This window comes from Carex rostrata, chromosome 2 (assembly GCF_964058835.1).
Source record: "Carex rostrata chromosome 2, lpCarRost1.2, whole genome shotgun sequence".
In the NCBI taxonomy this organism is placed as follows: domain Eukaryota; kingdom Viridiplantae; phylum Streptophyta; class Magnoliopsida; order Poales; family Cyperaceae; genus Carex; species Carex rostrata.
This window is the reverse complement of record NC_135919.1, coordinates 13,214,844-13,234,203: the sequence shown is the minus strand read 5'-3', so window position 1 is coordinate 13,234,203 and position 19,360 is coordinate 13,214,844. Positions and strand designations below refer to the sequence as shown.

The window sequence follows — 19,360 nt, the reverse complement described above, 5'->3', positions numbered from 1 at the left end:
CCTTTATCCGGTTATTTAGTAACCGGAATGAGCAATTTTTGAAATCCAATTAGAACATGGATATCAATAAAAATTTAAGGATTATTATTTATTTTAATTGTCTCTCTTCAAACGATATGTTTTGAGTCTGAATCTTCATCAACCTTTTTTTGTGAGATTTTTTCGGTTTGTAGATTAATTTATATTGATTTAAATAAATCAGTTGTCAATAAATTAATTTAGAGTTAGAATTACTGCCAATTGTTTAAATAATTTATCATGTTAATTTTTCAAATTTAATTTTCAGTAAAAACGTTGAGGCTGAGAAAAAAAAAACTAAATTATTAGCGTTCCTAGTCTAATGAACTAAGTTAAAATAAACATAATTAAACTAATTTTAACTCAATTTAGCTACATTAAAATAGACTAAATAACACTAAATTATACAAAAATTAACTACGTTGGCCATGAATTTAACTAAATCAAACTATTAGAATAAATTAAATTACACCGAGATACACTATAGAATTGAATCAATAGTCCAATCTCTATCATTTTTCTATTTCCCGTGGCCAATTTCCAACCACATTATGAAAACTATAGGACCGAATTTATGATTAGGCCCTCTTAAATATCCAAATGGAATTCCATCTCAAAAATAATAATATATATATTTTCCGATATTTTATTCTTTAAAGGTACGTTTGGATAAGAACTAAAATAACTAGAATAGCGAAATTTGAGAATAGTAAATAAGAATAGAGAAAAAATAGTGATTTTTACATTAGTGTGAAAATGATGTTGTTCGGATTAGTAAAAATGTTATTTGGATCGTACATTCGGAATAGTAAATAGTTGTAACCAATAAATAATAGTGTTAACAGGGTGCTAATTAAGAGAAAATATAGACAAATAAGGTCTTAAACGAATTGTCACAACGTGGAGATAATATAAAGTAGTGTTAATTTTGTCATTTCGGCAGTGTGTTGACGAAAATCCGAGAAATAATTATTTTTTCCTCTCTCTTCACATTTTCGAATAGTAGTTATTTCAACATTTACAAGGAATAGAGAATAGCAGCTATTCTAACTATTCTAAATAGCAAAAATGGTGTTTGGATGCAGAATAGCCGCTATTTTAGATTAGCCTTTATTTTTGACACATCCAAACATATCCTAAATTTCTAAAAAAAATTCTGCTTCAACTTGGAAAATGTACATGAACCTATCCATGGTAAGGGGATTCAAATCTGTTTCTTTTCTTGAGAAAAGGAGCACCCTCCTATTCTTTCATTCGGACTGTTCAAAATCGATCACACGGCTTCAATTACATATAATTCATTTTAATATATTACATTGATATAAAAAAAGTAATTAAAGCCATGTGATCGATTTTAAACGGTCCGGATGAAAAAATACGAGGGTGCTCATTATCTTAGAAAAGCAGCAGATTTGGATCCCATGGTAAGGATCTCAAAGCTATTATTTAATCGAACAGTCGAGACACTTGGTGGATAATCAAATAGTCCCCACTCTGATCCCCACTCCTCGACTGGTGGAGTGCGTACCTCTGAGATATCTCATATTTTGCGTGACCGACGTGTCCGGTGCCTATTCGGGATAGCGCAGGGGGCATTATTATTTGAGCTTTGAGATTCGTGCAGAATGTATTTGAACGTTTGAGATTTTCCAAAAAGTCACGCAAAATATGAGATATCTCAGAGGATGCGAATTCGTCTGGACTGGAGTGATGCACTACTGTACGGAGTAAACCCTTCGGAGTTGTCGAATAAATTTGAAAAAATTTAAAAGCAATACGGCGGGACCTACTCACCGTGCGATGGACACATAGTACGGTTTGACTATACCCTAACAATTGGAGGGAGAGAATCTCAGCCGTCGGATCACACTCAGCTCTCTCACTCGCTATATAAGCAATCTCGCTTCCTTCAAGTGCATTGCACAAAGCCTCAACCAGGCGCCTCGCTGCATTTGCCCCTTCCAATCCCTCCATCCGCTTTTCAATCACAGAAATTTGTAGTCGGTGAGTTTCTAGATCTGTATTTCGATTTTCTTATTGTCATTTCGGTAATTTTTTGCTATATTTTGTAATTCCCCTTGCCTTGCTTTGCAAATTCTGAACATCAGTTTCTAGTATTTGATTTTTCTGATTTTCTACTAAGATTACCAGTAATTTGGAAATTATTTTATTGAAGTCCCTTGTTTTGAGCCTTTTTGTCCGGTTCCAGATCTGATGCTTTCAACGTGTATTTTGAAATCTCTGGACTTTTTTTTGATCTAGATTGCTAGTTAATCTACAAAAATACCCCTTCATGTATCAAGGTATATTAAAATAAAGCACCTGCCAGAAGAAATTGATCTATTTGTCTTGAAATTAACAGATCCATGTTTCCCATCAGATCCACATCAGATCTTTATTTCCCGTGCCTCTGCATTTTTCCTTTGCTTTTAAAATAATGTTTTGAATACCGGTTACTGCTTGCTTTACTAATGAAAGGTTATATCTTAACAAGGGAATTACCTTCATTAAATACTAATTGTTGTTACTAATTTTCTTACTTTACAGAAAATCCAGTACAACAAAATGAGAGAAATCCTCCACGTTCAAGGTGGTCAATGCGGTAACCAAATTGGTGCCAAATTCTGGGAAGTGGTATGTGACGAGCATGGCATTGACCCAACGGGTCACTACATTGGCAAGAGCGATATACAACTTGAGCGGGCTAATGTGTACTACAATGAGGCCTCGTGTGGCCGATTCGTGCCTCGCGCTGTGCTAATGGATCTTGAACCAGGAACCATGGATAGTGTAAGAACAGGGCCATACGGGCAGATATTCAGACCTGATAACTTTGTTTTTGGGCAGTCTGGTGCTGGAAACAATTGGGCCAAAGGGCATTATACCGAGGGGGCTGAGCTCATTGACTCAGTGCTTGATGTTGTCAGGAAGGAGGCTGAAAACTGTGACTGCCTTCAGGGTATTGATCTAGTTCATCCTTTATTTACGTCTAACATTTCATTAATTTGATTCTTCTTATTCAGTCATATTCATGCTGTGACAGGTTAAAACATATATGCAGTATTTATCTCTTGCAACTTTTGTAGGATTGCCTTTTTAATATCAATCTGTTTGATACCCTTCGGTTAGAAATTCTGGTACATGTAACCTTCACAAGGAGTGTACATCAGTAGTTAATTGTTACTGATTGTTTATTTGTGAATTTCTTATAATTTTGCTTGTTTGAGAAAAATTGCAGCTCTTTATTAGTATGAAGTGTCTGAATTTTCTGAAACATGAAACTGAAGAAAAATCATTTCATATGACCTGGTCTGGAGCAAAGTAGTAAATTTAACCATGGTCTTAATTATTTTGCACTTGGTTTATTACAACTTGTAGCATTTTGTGTTTGGCATGCATGTTCTGTGCATTTAAAAATCCAAGAACTATTCTTACCAATATCTCTTACCCAGGTTTCCAAGTTTGCCACTCTCTTGGTGGAGGTACTGGATCTGGCATGGGGACACTATTGATCTCTAAGATCAGAGAGGAGTACCCTGACCGCATGATGCTCACCTTCTCTGTCTTCCCCTCACCAAAGGTATCTGACACAGTTGTTGAACCGTACAATGCCACTCTCTCAGTTCATCAGTTGGTGGAGAATGCTGACGAGTGCATGGTTCTTGACAATGAAGCACTTTATGATATCTGCTTCCGCACACTCAAGCTCACTACACCGAGCTGTAAGCATCTCTTTTGTATTTTTAATCATAACTCTTTTCATTATGCAGTTATAGCTTCTTAATTTTTTTTAATATATAGGCACTTTTCATTTTATCAGACACATTTGGTCAACCCAAACAGTTCCCCAATAGTTGGTGTGCGATATTTTATTGACCTGTTGTTAGTTAGATTGAAGGAACTTATTTTTATTAGCCTTGTTAAGCCGTTGAGAAACTGCACTTATGCAAGCTTTAATAGTGCAAGTGTAGACAAATGGACTGCATCTGTTCTCAGAAGTAATGAGATAATTTTTCTGATCAGGGAAGTGTAAACCCTCCTTGTTAACCTTTAGTATTCTATCATGTAAATTGACCTCCTGCATTCCTTTATGGTCTTCTGTTTTTTCTCAATCAGTTGGCGATCTGAACCATCTCATCTCGGCTACAATGAGCGGTGTAACCTGCTGCCTTCGGTTCCCAGGTCAATTGAACTCTGACCTGCGCAAGTTAGCCGTTAACCTCATTCCCTTCCCACGCCTCCACTTCTTCATGGTGGGGTTTGCACCACTCACCTCTCGTGGGTCCCAGCAGTACCGTGCCCTCACTGTCCCTGAACTCACCCAGCAAATGTGGGATTCTAAGAACATGATGTGTGCTGCTGATCCCCGCCACGGCCGCTATCTCACTGCCTCTGCCATGTTCCGTGGCAAGATGAGCACGAAAGAAGTTGATGAGCAAATGATCAATGTGCAAAACAAAAACTCTTCTTATTTTGTCGAGTGGATCCCCAACAATGTAAAATCAAGTGTGTGTGACATTCCACCTAGAGGGTTGTCGATGGGAAGTACCTTCATTGGGAACTCAACTAGCATCCAAGAGATGTTTAGGAGGGTGAGCGAGCAGTTCACAGCTATGTTCAGGAGAAAAGCTTTCTTACATTGGTACACAGGTGAAGGAATGGATGAGATGGAGTTTACTGAGGCTGAGAGCAATATGAATGATTTGGTTTCTGAGTACCAACAATATCAAGATGCCACTGCTGATGAGGAAGGTGAGTATGAAGATGAAGGTGATGAGTATGAAGAGCAAGAAGAGATGTGAAATGTTATGGGCGACTGATCTTTGCAATATGCTTTGTATGCGTTGTTGTGTTTGCATCTGTGTCCTCGTATTTCCATATTTAGGAAAAATCATTTTGATGAACGATTTAACTTGTTCTGCGCATGTCCCCTTTGTAGTATGCCGTACTCGTGCTATCTTTCATTAAAACCATATTAGAAACAATCCAAGTATGATTAGAACCGTCGTGATGATGCTTTTTTGTGATTAATTTTATTATTCTTCATATTATTATTTTTTAGCTGGGATTATATGACTGTATCCTATGGTATGTTTAGATGTGTCAAAAATAGAGGCTATTCGATAATCGGAGCTATTCGGAATAGCAATGTGCACTCAAACAATATTTTTTGCTATTTGCTATAGTTGGAATAGTTATTCTTTATTTCTTGTAAATGTTAGAAAAGTTACTATTCGGAAGTGTGAAAACATGTTTTCCTTTCGAATTTTCACCAAACAGTTCCGAAATAACAAAGTTATCACTACTTCTGCCATCTCAATGTTATGACAATTTATTTGAGATCTCATTTGTTTATATTTTCTTTTAATTATATCATTTTTTGATTACAATTATTTACTATTCTAAATAAACAATCCAAACAATATTTTTACTAATCCAAATAATTTCATCTTCACACTAATTTAGAAATTATTATTTTTTCTCTATTCTCATCTATTAATTTCAAATTTTACTATTTTAATTATTCTAGCTCTTATCCAAACTTAAGACGGTAAAAGGATGCTCTGCTAAAATTACTCGATAGGAATAGGATAGAGGCTTACAGCAAAACTGGAATGGCGCACAAAATATTCAGATCTCGAGTCCGTACAGCGAACAAAATAAATCTGAAAATTCCACAACTTCGCCGCTAAATTCCAGTAAAAACAAGTTATATTTTTTATATGGAAAATTTTATAAATGCCCTCTTTCAAAATTAAAAAAGAGAAGAATTCAAATATCTCTATCATGCTTTCATTTTTAAAAATTTTAATAACTCAAAATTTAAAACTTAAAAAGTCAAAATAAAACCGTTATATATCATCTATATCATTTTATCTATGCACGTGTAAAAAAAAAATGATATTTGAACTTCATTGTGTTCGTCATCAAGAGTTATAAAAGCGTAATGATGTGGATAATTTATAAATGTTTATTTTTCAACTTATTAATTCACATAAAAACAAAATTGATATGTGATAATTTGTTGTAAGTACGTAGTGAAAATCATATAGATCACATTTAACGGTTTTATATTGACATTTATGTTTAAATTGAATTAATTAATATTTTTAAAATAAAAGTATAGTAGAGGCGCAAAAAATAGAAACATTTAAACCCTCATTAAAAAAATGATCAAACAAACTATCTTTTTTCTAAAATGATAAACAAAATATCCTTGTAAACTTCAAATTTCTCCCCCTTTCCTCTCCCTCCCACTCCCTTGCAATTATTCATTTACTCTCCTTTTTCCTTTCTTCCATAGATCCTTTCACAATAAAAAAGAGTAGAATTAAGGTGTGATGTGCACACCAAACTCTTTAGTAAACATAACACCATAATCTATCGGATTGACTTTAAACGAGACGAATCCAAATCATTGAAACCGATCTATTTTACGAGTGATACACGTACATGCAAAATATTAAATTTTTTGAATTCATTTAGTCTAAAGTCAAGCGGTCAAAATTGATTGAAAATGAATAATCCAAAATGAAGTTTTAGAAGTTATCTTAATGCATTCATTTTTCATCAATTTTGGCCGCTTGACTTTTGACTAAATGAATTCGAAAATTTAAATATGTGTGTGCATCACTTGTGAAGTTGATCGGTTTCAATAGTTTTAATTTGTCTCGTTTGAAATTAATCCGATAGATTATAGAATTATGCTCACCAAAGAGTTTGATGAGCACATCACATCCCAGTTCTACTCAAAAAAAAAAAAAAAAAACTTCTAAACATAATTACAGAAATGAAACAAAAGATCCTTACTTTTTTTTGTTTCAAATTGTTTAATACTTCATGCACTGTTATTAAAACCAGACAGGATTAGACAGTTCGACCGGAATAAACCGGAGCCAGACAAGCTCATATGAATGTTGTTATTAGTTGATCACATCAATGCTTTCACCACTGTTTATTAATTTTTCTTTAGTATCTTCTCTATCTGCACTGTTTTATCAAATATTCACTGAATATTCATTCGTTAGAGACTCTCTTTAACTGGTTAGATTTTTTTTATTTGAATTCTGTAGGATATTTTCAATAAATTCTAGTTACAAAGTCCGAGCAAAAAAAAAAAAACAAATTAAACATATAAAATTCTTAACCAGAAAATTTAAAAGATATCACACATTACAAATTAAAATTTCGAAAGTAACTTCAGCCTGCTGATCATTCAAATCAACCGTGCACGATTATATCACATAAATTGTTGAGCAATACAAGCCGTATGATCTGATCTTATATATTAGATTTTCAATACCTCTCCTTTCTACACCCAAAGTACAAAAATTTTATAACCAAATTTTTAATCCGAAAATCCCAAATTCCTTGTTTCTAAGATAATTAAAAACATTTTAGTATCCTAATTTCAAATATAAATTTCCCCAGTCACGCGTTCTATAAAATGTTCTCAAATTAATTCGAATAAAAGCCCATATGAAAATTTTAAAATTTTCGTAAAACCAATGCTTATTTTTGTGAACCGTATTATTGAAAAAACATTTATTGTCGAAATTGCATATTTTTTAAAATATTTATTGTGCTAATTAAAATTTAACAAGAGAGAAGGAGACTCAAAACTGACGAGAATAAATAGAAAATACGGAGAGTCGGAGAGGGAGGGGGAGAGAGAAAAATGAAGATCCCACGAGAAAATTTTATGATTTTCAAGAGATATTTTATTTGAAAATTTTGAAATGTAAGAATATTTGTACAATTACTTCTCAAAAAAAAAAAAAAAATTGTACAATTCCCCCTCTTTGTATGCATGGAAATTCGTCGCAGCTAGCTCATATCGCCAAGTCAGTATTGTCTGTCGTTAAAACATTAATAAGATCAAACCAATTGTATAGAATCAGCCGCTTGGCTCTCAACTCTCAAGGACTGGAACAGTGGAACACGATGTACAACTGCAATTTACCCAACTCAATCCCAACTTCACAAGCAAGAAGCAACACTCCGGAGAGAGTCAAGGCGCATTCATTAACATGAGTCCGGATTAGGGGTGAAAACAGTATGGATAATATTTTATTCGAAAAATTAGATGTGAATATTTGTGTAGATAAAGATACCGATATGATTTTACATTTCAATTATCCGTTCCGAATAGCAGATTTATATCATATATTTTAATATATATTATGAAAAAAAATTATATTATTCATCATTATAATTAAATAAATATTACAAAATTTAATATTTTTTATATTATTGTAATAAATATCCGATTTGATCGGATCTATATCCGTATCCGTCTGATATATTTGATATCCGCTTCATATCCGTATCCGGAAAATGAAAAAAAGGATTGTGTATATATAGTTTACAAGCAAAACTAGGGTGTGATGTGCTCACCAAGAGGAGTTGGTGAGCACACATTCAAAAGACTATCGGATTGACTTTGAATTACAAATTCAAACTGTTGAAATCCAAATAATACGTGAGTGATGCATGTACATACACAAAATTTAAAGTTTCAAATTCATACTCTCTGGTGCCATTGTTGCAGACGAAGGATGAGAATGACAAGTGAAAGCAATGGGCCCATGTTCTGTTAGCTAAAAGTTTTGTAATAAGTGGACTTGTACAGGAAGAAACTTACCTGAGTAGATAGATTCAGTGATACATTTTTGCATTTTACGTTTTAGAATTTTAGAATTTTGAGTTTAGATGTCTGCCGATGATGCAATGGAATGTGACCCAACTAATAGACCAGCCAGTCAGTAGCCAATTACTAATATCGGATATATGTGGCCGTGACGATTAAGGCACCCTAGGGGTTTTTCCTAGAGAGATTTTAGTTAACCACGGTATGCATGTGACTGTGACGATTAAGGCACCTAAGGGGGGTTTCCTAGAGAGTTTTTAGACAGCTTTTTATACAAAAATAAATAAATAAATATGAGTTCGTAAAAGGACAACCCATATCTAAAAAACCTGGGAAGTTAAGAGCTGAAGCCAGATTTATTGTCTAAAATCAAGGTTTTAAATAGCGTTTATCGCGTCATAGCGGGAAGCCGGAAAAAAAACTATAGCGAATAGCGTCGCTATAGCGAAAGCTATGCCACATAGCGTTTTTTTTATTTTTATAAAAATTATATCATATATTTGTACTAAATATCAACATTATCTAAGTCTCATATAACAATAAATAACATCAAAAATTATAATATTCATATTGAATCAATACAAAGTCCAAATTGTGATTCAAAATATTCACAGTAATACTAATATCATAAACTATCGATCTTTTTTTATTCAAAATATATTTAGCATTATGACATAATCTATCTTTTTTTCTATTTAAATTTCAAAATAACCTAGACATCATGGCATAATTAATTATCTTAATTTATTCAAAATATTCAAACTACCATATAGTAAGTATCATTTTGTTACTTTAAGAAATATCTTAATATATTCAATGACACTCTTTATTTAAAGCTCATATAAATTGAAAAGAAAAAAAAAATAACTCATGTTGCATAGCATACTGTAGCTTCCTTATTTGATTTCGTTTGATGGATCTCTCATTTAATAATTAATAGTTTACTATAAAACTTAGTACGTCAATTGCAAAAAAAAAAAATCACAGTTAAAATCCATATAAATTGAAAAGAAAAAAAAAACATTACATGTTGCATAGCGCGCACTATTTGCGCTACACGCTGTGCGCCTGTAGCTCAAATAGCGCATTTTGATACCATAGCGTAGCGTTGAGGGTCCAAAAACGCTATAGTGCCGCTATAGCGCACTATTTAGAACACTACCTAAAACCCATATACAGTAGTCCAGAATAAAATTTAAAAATTTCGCAAATATTAAAAAATCATCATGTCAGCGGTTTCAACATTTCAGATCCGTATTTTTAGTTTTATAACAACAATGCTTATGAATGGCCACAAAATCAATAGCACGCATCAAGTTCAAAACATGATAGAGTTTCCTCAGAAATTGACAGCACAATTTATGTTTGTGTTTCCTCTTAACTAGACAACAAAACAACAGAAACCTCTGTTCCCCAGCATAAAAGTAAATTGGAAGATTTGAAGAAACCATAGAAAAATCATTCCACAAAATGTCCCAGTATGTCGTCATCCCGGAACAAGTGATACCTGTAAGGCAAAACAATCACAAGATTAAACACATGAACCGCATTTAAAAAAAAACAATTGCAAAGAAAGCACAACATACAAAAATTAAATTATATGTAAGAAACTTAAGGCAAATAAAATCCAAGCACTACTTGAAATTGTCATTCAGGTTCTTGATTAATTCTGCTTCTCTCAATTAAAATTGTTTCAAACAGCTATCGAGATGCAAATATATAAAGACAGGTTAAAGAAGCTACCACTAATCATTAACAACGATGCAATACAACTGAAAACAAACAAGTTAGTCGATATATGCATAAAATAACTGAGTATATATATATAGAGAGAGAGAGAGAGAGCGAGAGAGAGACGTACACTTTGTCACCTAGCTTGATTTCACTGCCTCCATATTCTGGCAAAAGAACCTCATCTCCTTCTTTGAAACAAACAGGAATAACATTCCCACTCTTGTCACGGTCGCCAGGACCGACTGCTATTACTTTTGCAGAGTTCAACTGTAGAGAGAAACAAAAATGCATGATGCAAATTAAAGTAAGATCCTGGTGTGAAAAATACAACATAGTTTCTGCAATTTGGAATCAAATATAAGATTGACAGCAAAATTGGAAGAAATAGATGCAACATTTCTTATGTGTACCTAATACCAACAATTTTTGGTTCAATTTGCAACTAATAACTAACCATAGCATTCAATGAACAAATTGTACATACAAAAAAAGGGGAATTGTTCCCACAAATCTTTCTTTAAAACTTGTGATTTCAGAATTTCATCTTACTAATCAGCTTACTGATCTTCTTTAAAATTTCTCCACCATAGAAGGAACAAGATCTATTTAAGCAATTAATTAGCAACAACTTGCTGAGGTTTACACCGCAAATCTAACTGTTGACTGTTGAGTCTTACTTGCAGCTAGAATTTTTTTTAATCATTTGCAAACAAAGCAAACATATGAAGTGTCATTTGCATCAAAATTTTTGAAGATAACATTTGCATCAAAATTACATTTCTAAGTCTGTTTACATAATAAAATGTTATAATACTACATGTCTGATCCCATATACCCAATCAGTGAGATGATCAATCTATTGGAGGTAATAACAGCAAAATAATACACCATTACAGTATAACTATCTGCAACTTTTGACTTACTAACAAAGTGATCAATTCAGCATTCGCACTGAGGACTAGTGAACACTTCTAGAAACCGGATTATGTTCCATCTTAAACAGGAGAAAAAATTCAACCTCTACTAACAGTAGCGACAGTAGAAATCAGTACCTTGCTTGTCTTTTCAGGGAGAAGGATACCGGCGGTGGTCTTGGATGGAGGCACGATCTTCTCCACCAGCACGCGATTCAAAGCTGGGATCAAGCGCTTCGCCATTTTCGAATGAAGAATAGCTTTCGTTGAGTGCGGTTTGCGGCTCTGTAACTGTGAGAAGAAGCAACCGAGTCCTAGGGTTTATGTAATCGACGCTTGAGGAAAGGTTTATGGAGGCGAGGTGACGCGAAGGGGTCGTTCGAGAAAGTTCTAGCAGTGTAAAATGAATTTTGGGCCGATGTTGGGCTTAGATGTAGCCCAGCAGATGTCCTATCAAAACGAAGTCAACACACAGATATACCTTAAATCACATTACTGATTACTCAGAAGTCATGAATGGTACTGAATACTGATGAAAGGTTTTTGTGTTTTGATTTGATATTTACAAGCACCCAAATGTCATCCGTTACAAAATTCCATATGCAATGTAACTCGTTGATATTGTTATGTATAACTATAGTTAATGTATTGTCTTGCACAAAAGGAGAAAAAAAAAATGTCATTATCACACTACTACATTGATTTCCAAGTACCAAAACACAGTACCGGAGAGAAAAAGATGACCCGTCGACTTTTCAACTTCAGATTACAGATTCTTCGACAAAAAGAAAATGACGAAATTTCGAAATTGGGACTTAGAAAGTACTATTTTTTTTTTTTTTTGAGTGAAGGGACTGATCATTTATATTGAGAAGATGAATACGAGGGTCCACCACGGTATAATGTTATATCATAGTGTACGATATGTCAATTTATTTACTATTTATTTTGAGACATAAATATCAGAATCGGATAACATATTATGATTTTAAAAGTGTTTAGGGAATATAGAAGACTTAGTTGTATTTTTGATGGAAAGAAGAGGGTGTAAGAGGATAATTGAATATTTCGAAAATAACATTTAATTTAGTGGTGAAGACAATAATTTTAAAATGGAAATTTAATTAAAAAATATCTTTTGAATAATCCGTGATGAAGCACAATTCTTTGTAATCGACGCTTAGAAGATAATTTATCATTAGCACAAAATGTCTGCTTATTGCCAAATGGGTATTACTGGAATTTAAGAAAATATCTTATGATAATCCGTGATGATTGATGAAGCACATTTTGTTTGATAATCATTATCTTAGAATATAATTTATCATTTAAACAAATTGATTGCTTAATGCCAAACGGATATTAATGGAATTTGTAAACCTTCTATGTAATGTCTAACCTTTTCTCTTTTTCCAGCTTTAGGGGTAATCTTTTGGCTAAGCTATTTTGTTCTTAATTCGATTTCGGTTGACATAATTGTAAATTGGGAGAAACCAATGCCATTTTTCGTATAAAATGATCGGATTCCAAATCTATTTCATTTGAATTCGTTTCGGTTGAATTCAATTCAACCCTGCTCGGAAGTTCATTCCCATCAGAGACTCGAGAGCGTACGTCTCCAGTTACGCAAGAATACTTGTGAGCAGCGACCAGTACAGAATGCGTCCATCGAGCCTCCGCCACCACGGCCGCCGCCATCTTCGCGCTCCTCCTTCCCCTTCCCCTATCACCACCTCCACCGACACATTCACCGCCCTCCTCCGCCGCTCTCCAGTTCTCGCCATGTCTCATATCCTCTCCGACCCAAACCCCGCCTCTCTCCTCTCCACCATCCCTAACCCCACTCTCAACTCCCTCCTCCGCGCTCTCTCCGCCTCCCACCACCTAAACCTCGCGCTTCGCCTCTACACCCTCATCCCCGCTCCTCACCCTTCTCCTCACACCTCTAACTCCCTCCTCCATTCCCTTCTCACTCGCGGCCGCACCCGCCTCGCCTTGACCCTCTTCTCCCGCCTTGTTCGCCTCTCCCTTTTTGACCTCACCACACTCAATACTCTCCTTCGCGGCTTCTGCTCGAATTCGCTTCTTCATCTCGCTCTACGTCTTTTCTCTTCCTTCCATCTATTACTCGGTGAACCACCTGACATCATTTCTTATAACACTTTGCTGAATGGCCTCTGTCGGGCCGGTCAAGTCGTCTTGGCACGTAGGCTGTTTGAACAAATTCCTGAGCCAAATGTTATATCCTATACAACTCTTATTCGTGGGTATTGCTCGAATAACCTCCCAGAACAGGCAATTGAGGTGTTTGATAAAATGACAGCTGCTGGATTGAAACCGAACAAAATCACATATAACACACTCATACAAGGGTTTTGTGAGGCGAGAAGGATGGATCTCATTAAGCAGGTAATGGAGGCCAATTCGGGGTTTAATCCTGATACCTGTACATTTAACATACTCATTGCCTCTTATCTTACCATGGGGAGAATTGATGAGGCAGTAAAGGTGTTTGACAGAATGCCTGAGATGCGTGTAAAGCGGGACTCGGCAAGTTATAGTACCATCATGCGTGCCCTGTGTGAAGTGAGCGAGTTCCAGAAGGTGGAAATGCTGGTAGACGAGTTACTTGAAAAAGAGGTGTTTAAGCAGAAAGGAGTCTGTGTACCTCTCATGGCAGCATATAACCCGGTTTTAGAATACTTGTGCAGATATGGTAAAACCAATAAGGCGAGGATGCTAATGAAACAGCTATTGGATAGAAGGGCCAAGGTAGATATTGTTGCTTTTAAAACAGTTATCTTGGGTCATTGCAGAGAGAGAGATTTTAGAGAAGGGCACGATTTATTGTTATCCATGATTAAACGAGACATGGTGCCTGATGAAGAAGTTTATATCACTCTAATCAATGGTTATTTGCAAATAGAGAAATGGCACTATGCTTGGGAGGTACTTGAGAGGATGTTGAATAGTGGCCACCGTCCTAGAACTGAAGTTTTTCATTTGGTTTTGGCTGGCCTGTTGAACAAGGATGAATTATCCAAGGAGGCTGGTAGATTGATAGAAATGATGCTAGAGAGAAACATCAGACAAAACCTCAATCTTTCAACCAATGCTGTTGAAAGTTTTTTTAGAAACGGATCGAATTACAGAGCTTTGACAGTTCTCACTTCCCTTTATGACAAGGGATACTATGTTAAGGTGGAAAAGATTGTTAAATCTCTGTGTGAGAAGAGCAAGTTCTCTGAAGCAAGAGAACTCTTGCTGTTTAGTTTAGAAAGACATCAGAGGTTTGATGCCACTGCTTTGTGTTTGGTAATCGGTGGTCTTTGCAAGACCCAAAAAACGTTGGATGCATTTGAGCTTTTCTATGAAGGTGTTGAGCATGGAATGGGGACTTCTCTTTCTCGCGATTTTCTAACGGCTTTACAGCATGAACTTGAAGGATGTGGATTGCTGAGAAAGGCAGACTTTGTTCGTAAACAAATTAAACATGTGCATGCTAAAAATTGATCTATCATGATCCGTTGTTAGCAAAATAGAATGTTTGCGACAGAAGCTCAAAGTTTCTACCATGTACAGTTACGAAATAATCCAAGTACTTGTTCTGGCTTGGTCCACTTGATTGCTCAAAGCCTCAAAGCATCTTGCAGTATTGACACGTGACTGCGTGAGTGAGACAAACAAATGAAAATGCTGTTCAGATGCTGTATAAAAATTTGGAATTTCATTAACATACATTACAGGTAGTGGCTTGACACTAATGTTGGCCAGGTATAGGAGCTGAAACCTTCTGGAAAAGTTTTTTAAGATGGAAATAGACGGTACTTGGAATACTTTTATGTTATGGTTATAATATTTCAAATTAGTCACCACTAAAAGAGGCACATGTGAATGCTGAATATACTGTAACAAGGCCAGCATGAAAAGTACTTTTGCATGTAATGGAAACAGAACTCTTGGCCTCGGTGAAAAAGTAGCTCCTATTGATCATATCTTTTATTGATTGATGTTATCTTTTATGGTAGGCAAAAGTTTTATATAGTAGCCGTTGAAGTGGTCACAATGATGAAACAGTTGCTCTATTCAAACTTGTCTTGCAAGAATTTCAGAAAAAAAAAAATGTATATAAATGACAATCTAACAAGAAAGAAAACATTGAAACTGCTTTTAGGTTAACATCCAATGATCTAAAAAGAAACACTAAGAAAAAGGATAGTAGATGCTAGAACAAAACAGAACGAAAACTAAACAGATCTTTCCCTCAAATTATGCTATGCTGCCTGGTCATCACATTTTCATCACTAAACATCTTATCTAAACAAGCCATTTATATGCATTGAAAATATACTGTAACCTAACAAAAACCACCAATTAACTCGTATGAAAGAAAAAAAAACTATTAACAGAAACTTGCGCAACATTGAAAAATATTCTTATTCAGACTTCTTTTGGTGTCAGTGGGACTGTGCTTCAAGCAAGAGGTTTGTAGCTGCATTAAGGTCGTTTCTTGTTAGAAGGAGAGCCTGCATGGCTGAGTTGCGGTCAAAACCCATAGATATAAGAGTCGCCACAGATGCTTCTGATGGTTGTGGGAGTATGGGAACAGTTTCCTGATAAGAGCACAGTGAAGTACAAAATATAATAACTTATTAGGTCTGTGATCAATAATATCTGTTTTACAAATCACATTATAATAGATTATCAAATTACCAAAATTTGGTGTTTGGTCCTTTAGAACTGGAAGCCCTTTCATTTACACAAAATATTTTTTCCAAGCATAAAATAAGGTACTGTGGGTACTGACCTGCTAGCAGTTGAACCTATTTAATTGGTATCATACAAATGCTGATACCAACCCACAATATAGACTCACAGGTTACACTGTATTTGAATAAAGTTCATCCTTGATGAAATACACAGTATAGAATGTAAAAATGCCTGCTAGAACAGGGTGGGCAATTGTAGAGCTAAGCAATTGAGTTGCCGGGTCAGGTTCAGATCAGGATTGCTTGACCATCTGGCCAATAATTGGGTTCGAAGTTCGAACTGCTAGAGGTCAGTACAATTGGACCTTATTTTATGCTTAGAAAATTATTCTGGGAAAATGAAGGGCTACTCTTCCAATTCAATAGTTTTCATTAACATGAGAATTCTAGAGAACCAAAAATCTCTGCCTCCACACCAAATTTGGGTGATTTGGTAATCCATATGGTCAGCCAAGCGGGACCCATTAGGATAATGGAGCAGGTCCAGGTCACTTCTATTTCTTGAACCAATTGCTGGTAAGGTTGAACCAGGAAGAATTATATATTTATATCTCTATATAATAGTGCTGACCTGACCCAACAACACTACTATTCAAGAAAAGTTAATAGCAAATAGACAAACAAAACAAAAAATAAAGAACAAACTTTTTATTACCAAAACAAGACCAGAAAAAAAAAATGCTTGCCTCTAGATGATTCACATCTCTTTGGTGACTTGGGTAAGAAGGTAGCCTCTCAACATTATTATCACTTGACGAATTTTGAGATGAACTACTTGAGGAAGGCCATGCAACTCGTGACAAGCTTGAGGTTACAGCATCTGGGAACTGTTGGAAACTTTCAGTTTTCACTTAAAATATATATTTTATACTTGGGAATAATAATTCTTAAAGTACACAAAGGCCCCGGTATTTAAAACCATTAACCATTACAGATATTTGATTTAAAATAATATATTTTGTGTTTTAATATGTCAGTTACAATTAAATATGGCATATTTACCTGTTCCTTACAAAAAGCTGTTACCAAATATAATTATTGATCCATCAAGTACTGAGGATTAATAATATCAAAAAAACTAAATAGTACCTTGAATCGACGAATGCCGAATGTGTTAAAACGGTAGAAACAGCCAGCTAGTATGCCGCACAATCCCGGTACAAGAGATTGCTTCCCTGACGAAAATAGAAGCTAAAAAGTAGTGCTATCATAAATAAGTAAAATGTCAAATATATAATCATTGAAAATCTGACAAAGAAAGAAACATAGATAAGTTTAAAATTTATGTCTTTTTTTTACCTGGAGCCCTGCCAGGTATATAAATGACTTGTTGCTCAAGTGAACTGTTAATATGCGAAACTTTGAAGAGACGGGAATGTCAAAGAAAAAAGGAACGAAGGATGCAAATATGAGGCTGTATGGGCCTGGTGTGAGTTTATCCAGAAAATCTGAAAGACAAAAAGAGAAATTATGTAGAGGAACTAAACGAAAAATGTAATATGAACACATCTTTAATGGGTTGTACCTTTCAGATAACCCAGTGCAAGAATCTCAAACAGGAGAGGTACTAGCACAGAAAAGGTTACAAAGACCTGAAAGGTTATCGTGCTTTTAGTGCATATGAATTAAACTATTAAAGCAAAAAATAAGAACATAAAATTAAAATATGGAGAGATAATTACAGCATATTTGTTGGAGCCGATCTGTCTCTCAAAGACTCTAAAGTAGTAGAGAAGACCTAATCCAAATATTAACTCAGGTGTGGATGAAAAAGCAAAGACTGAACAAATTAGCCTCCAAATCCGTAGCTTTTCAAATATATCCTGCATTGTAAATGAACATTACTATGTTCATGTCATATAGCCATATTGCACATGTAAAAATTTCACCACTGTAATAATACAAAAGGACACTACTATAGTGTGCATAAGCAACACGAGGTAATTAAATGTGGAGTGAGGCTAGCGTGTGCTATGCTCATCAAAAGGGCTTGGTAAGATCTATGATATTAGCTTCAAATGACAAATCCAAACAGTTGAAATTGATCTAATTCACGAGTGATGCCTATACATGCAAAATTTTAAAAATTTCAAATTTATTTAGTATGAAGTCAAGCGGTAAAAAAAATGAATGCTTATAAGTTATTTTAATACATTAATTTTTCATCATTTTCTAATTGCTTGACTTTGTACTAAATGAATTAAAAAATTTCAAAATTTTGCATGTGCATGCATCACTAGTGATGTAGATCGGTTTCAATGGTTTGGATTCGTCATTTGAAACCGATTCGACATATTTTGGTGTTATGCTCACCAAGTCCTCGTGGTGAGCATAGCACACGTTAGCTTTACTCGTCAAATGTGGCTTTCCACAGCAAATTTAGATGAATAGTAAAAAGCACCATGTGATAATCTAGTAGAAATATAAATTGAAGCAATTTCCAGTGCAAAAGCGAAATGTCATTAAGTCACCAGTCTTAGAAAAAAGATCTAAATCTTGAATCAAAAATCGAACCTGGTAAGCTAATCCGAGCTTCAAAGAATAGCCACGAACACCAAATGGGATCGTAAAGAGCGCAGTGGCAATGACGATAGCCTTCGTCACCGGAGTATTATCTAAAATAAAGACATGAAAAAAAAAAAACTCTAAGATACAATCCCAAATAGTATCAGATGAGAGAGAATACCAAAAAAATACGGAATTTCAAGTACTTACGAAAACCGGATGGACCGCCGTTCATCTCCTCCGGCGGAGATAATGCGATCGATCTCAATAGTCGAAAATCAGAGTGATTTTTGGGTTTTGGTTTCGTCGCTCTAGTTTCTCGGAAAGAGAAGGAAACAGGCAAGAGCAGGAGAGCGTCAGGCAGAGGTCTCTAGACTCTGGTGGATGAATTAATTAGTGTAGAATTGTAGATTTGGTATGCTGGCTCTGTGACCCTGAGGAGGTCGGATAAGCCCGGATTGATTAGGTTTTAGGCCGAAACAGAAACTAGGGTTCTCTTTCTTTTTTTCTATGAAATATAAAATAGGCCTTTCAGATTTCAATGGGCCTTTTTCTATGGTAAACAAATCAGAGTATAATTCTGTGAGCAGTGAGCAAAATTATTTGGGCTAGCCTTAAACGAGAAGAGTTCTCGTACATTTTTCAAGAAAATAGGAATATTTTTTTTTGTGATGTAACATTGAGTGAGTCTATGGTACTATGCATATCACGGGTGGTTACTGTGCTACGGCTCTATATTCAAGTTTGCAAATTCTAACGGTCGATCCGAA

At 35.0% G+C, this 19,360-nt stretch overlaps 4 protein-coding genes across 6 annotated transcripts; 2 read left to right on the top strand and 2 right to left on the bottom strand.

The window, feature by feature from the left end:
* The first annotated feature begins 1,751 nt into the window (after positions 1-1,751).
* On the top strand, positions 1,752-5,064 carry LOC144576090 (tubulin beta-5 chain-like). Its single transcript, XM_078326346.1, has 4 exons — positions 1,752-2,022; positions 2,566-2,977; positions 3,471-3,740; positions 4,135-5,064. The coding sequence occupies exons 2-4, from the start codon at positions 2,584-2,586 to the stop codon at positions 4,818-4,820; spliced, it is 1,350 nt and encodes a 449-aa protein (XP_078182472.1). The 5' UTR covers positions 1,752-2,022; positions 2,566-2,583; the 3' UTR covers positions 4,821-5,064.
* Positions 5,065-9,949: 4,885 nt separating this feature from the next.
* On the bottom strand, positions 9,950-11,716 carry LOC144576150 (10 kDa chaperonin, mitochondrial-like). Its single transcript, XM_078326434.1, has 3 exons — positions 11,455-11,716; positions 10,530-10,669; positions 9,950-10,175 (listed from the first exon to the last, which is right to left on the bottom strand). Exons 1-3 carry the CDS (start codon positions 11,557-11,559, stop codon positions 10,127-10,129), a joined length of 294 nt encoding a protein of 97 aa, XP_078182560.1. The 5' UTR covers positions 11,560-11,716; the 3' UTR covers positions 9,950-10,126.
* A 1,197-nt stretch (positions 11,717-12,913) lies between these two features.
* On the top strand, positions 12,914-15,307 carry LOC144576065 (Tetratricopeptide repeat (TPR)-like superfamily protein). Of its 2 annotated transcripts, none has more exons than XM_078326322.1 (2): positions 12,914-14,986; positions 15,091-15,307. In XM_078326322.1, exon 1 carries the CDS (start codon positions 12,976-12,978, stop codon positions 14,827-14,829), a length of 1,854 nt encoding a protein of 617 aa, XP_078182448.1. In that variant the 5' UTR covers positions 12,914-12,975; the 3' UTR covers positions 14,830-14,986; positions 15,091-15,307. The 2 variants fall into 2 exon arrangements, with proteins under 2 accessions (XP_078182448.1, XP_078182441.1); XM_078326315.1 differs by having other exon boundaries at positions 15,063-15,307.
* Positions 15,308-15,432: 125 nt separating this feature from the next.
* LOC144576122 (rhomboid-like protein 20) lies at positions 15,433-19,002 on the bottom strand. 2 transcript variants are annotated; one of them, XM_078326391.1, is made up of 8 exons: positions 18,801-18,997; positions 18,600-18,700; positions 17,768-17,908; positions 17,611-17,677; positions 17,385-17,533; positions 17,175-17,276; positions 16,772-16,912; positions 15,433-15,929 (listed from the first exon to the last, which is right to left on the bottom strand). In XM_078326391.1, exons 1-8 carry the CDS (start codon positions 18,823-18,825, stop codon positions 15,774-15,776), a joined length of 882 nt encoding a protein of 293 aa, XP_078182517.1. In that variant the 5' UTR covers positions 18,826-18,997; the 3' UTR covers positions 15,433-15,773. The 2 variants fall into 2 exon arrangements, 1 of the variants encoding a protein (XP_078182517.1); XR_013518601.1 differs by having other exon boundaries at positions 15,796-15,929; positions 16,124-16,912; positions 18,801-19,002.
* Between the last annotated feature and the right edge of the window lie 358 nt (positions 19,003-19,360).

Bases quoted from the DNA above. Each gene is read 5' to 3' on its own strand.
- LOC144576122 (XM_078326391.1), bottom strand. From the start codon at position 18,825: ATGAACGGCGGTCCATCCGGTTTTC. The intron at 17,909-18,599 runs GTTCGATTTTTG...TTTACAATGCAG, and splicing joins AGCTCGGATTAGCTTACCAG to GATATATTTGAAAAGCTACG. The intron at 17,678-17,767 runs GTAATTATCTCT...ATAACCTTTCAG, and splicing joins TCGGCTCCAACAAATATGCT to GTCTTTGTAACCTTTTCTGT.
- LOC144576090 (XM_078326346.1), top strand. From the start codon at position 2,584: ATGAGAGAAATCCTCCACGTTCAAGGTGGTCAATGCGGTAACCAAATT. The intron at 2,978-3,470 runs GTATTGATCTAG...TCTCTTACCCAG, and splicing joins AAACTGTGACTGCCTTCAGG to GTTTCCAAGTTTGCCACTCT. The intron at 3,741-4,134 runs GTAAGCATCTCT...TTTCTCAATCAG, and splicing joins CAAGCTCACTACACCGAGCT to TTGGCGATCTGAACCATCTC.
- LOC144576150 (XM_078326434.1), bottom strand. From the start codon at position 11,559: ATGGCGAAGCGCTTGATCCCAGCTTTGAATCGCGTGCTGGTGGAGAAG. The intron at 10,670-11,454 runs GTACTGATTTCT...TTCTCTCTACAG, and splicing joins TCCCTGAAAAGACAAGCAAG to TTGAACTCTGCAAAAGTAAT. The intron at 10,176-10,529 runs GTACGTCTCTCT...TTTGCCTTACAG, and splicing joins ATCAAGCTAGGTGACAAAGT to GTATCACTTGTTCCGGGATG.
- LOC144576065 (XM_078326322.1), top strand. From the start codon at position 12,976: ATGCGTCCATCGAGCCTCCGCCACCACGGCCGCCGCCATCTTCGCGCT.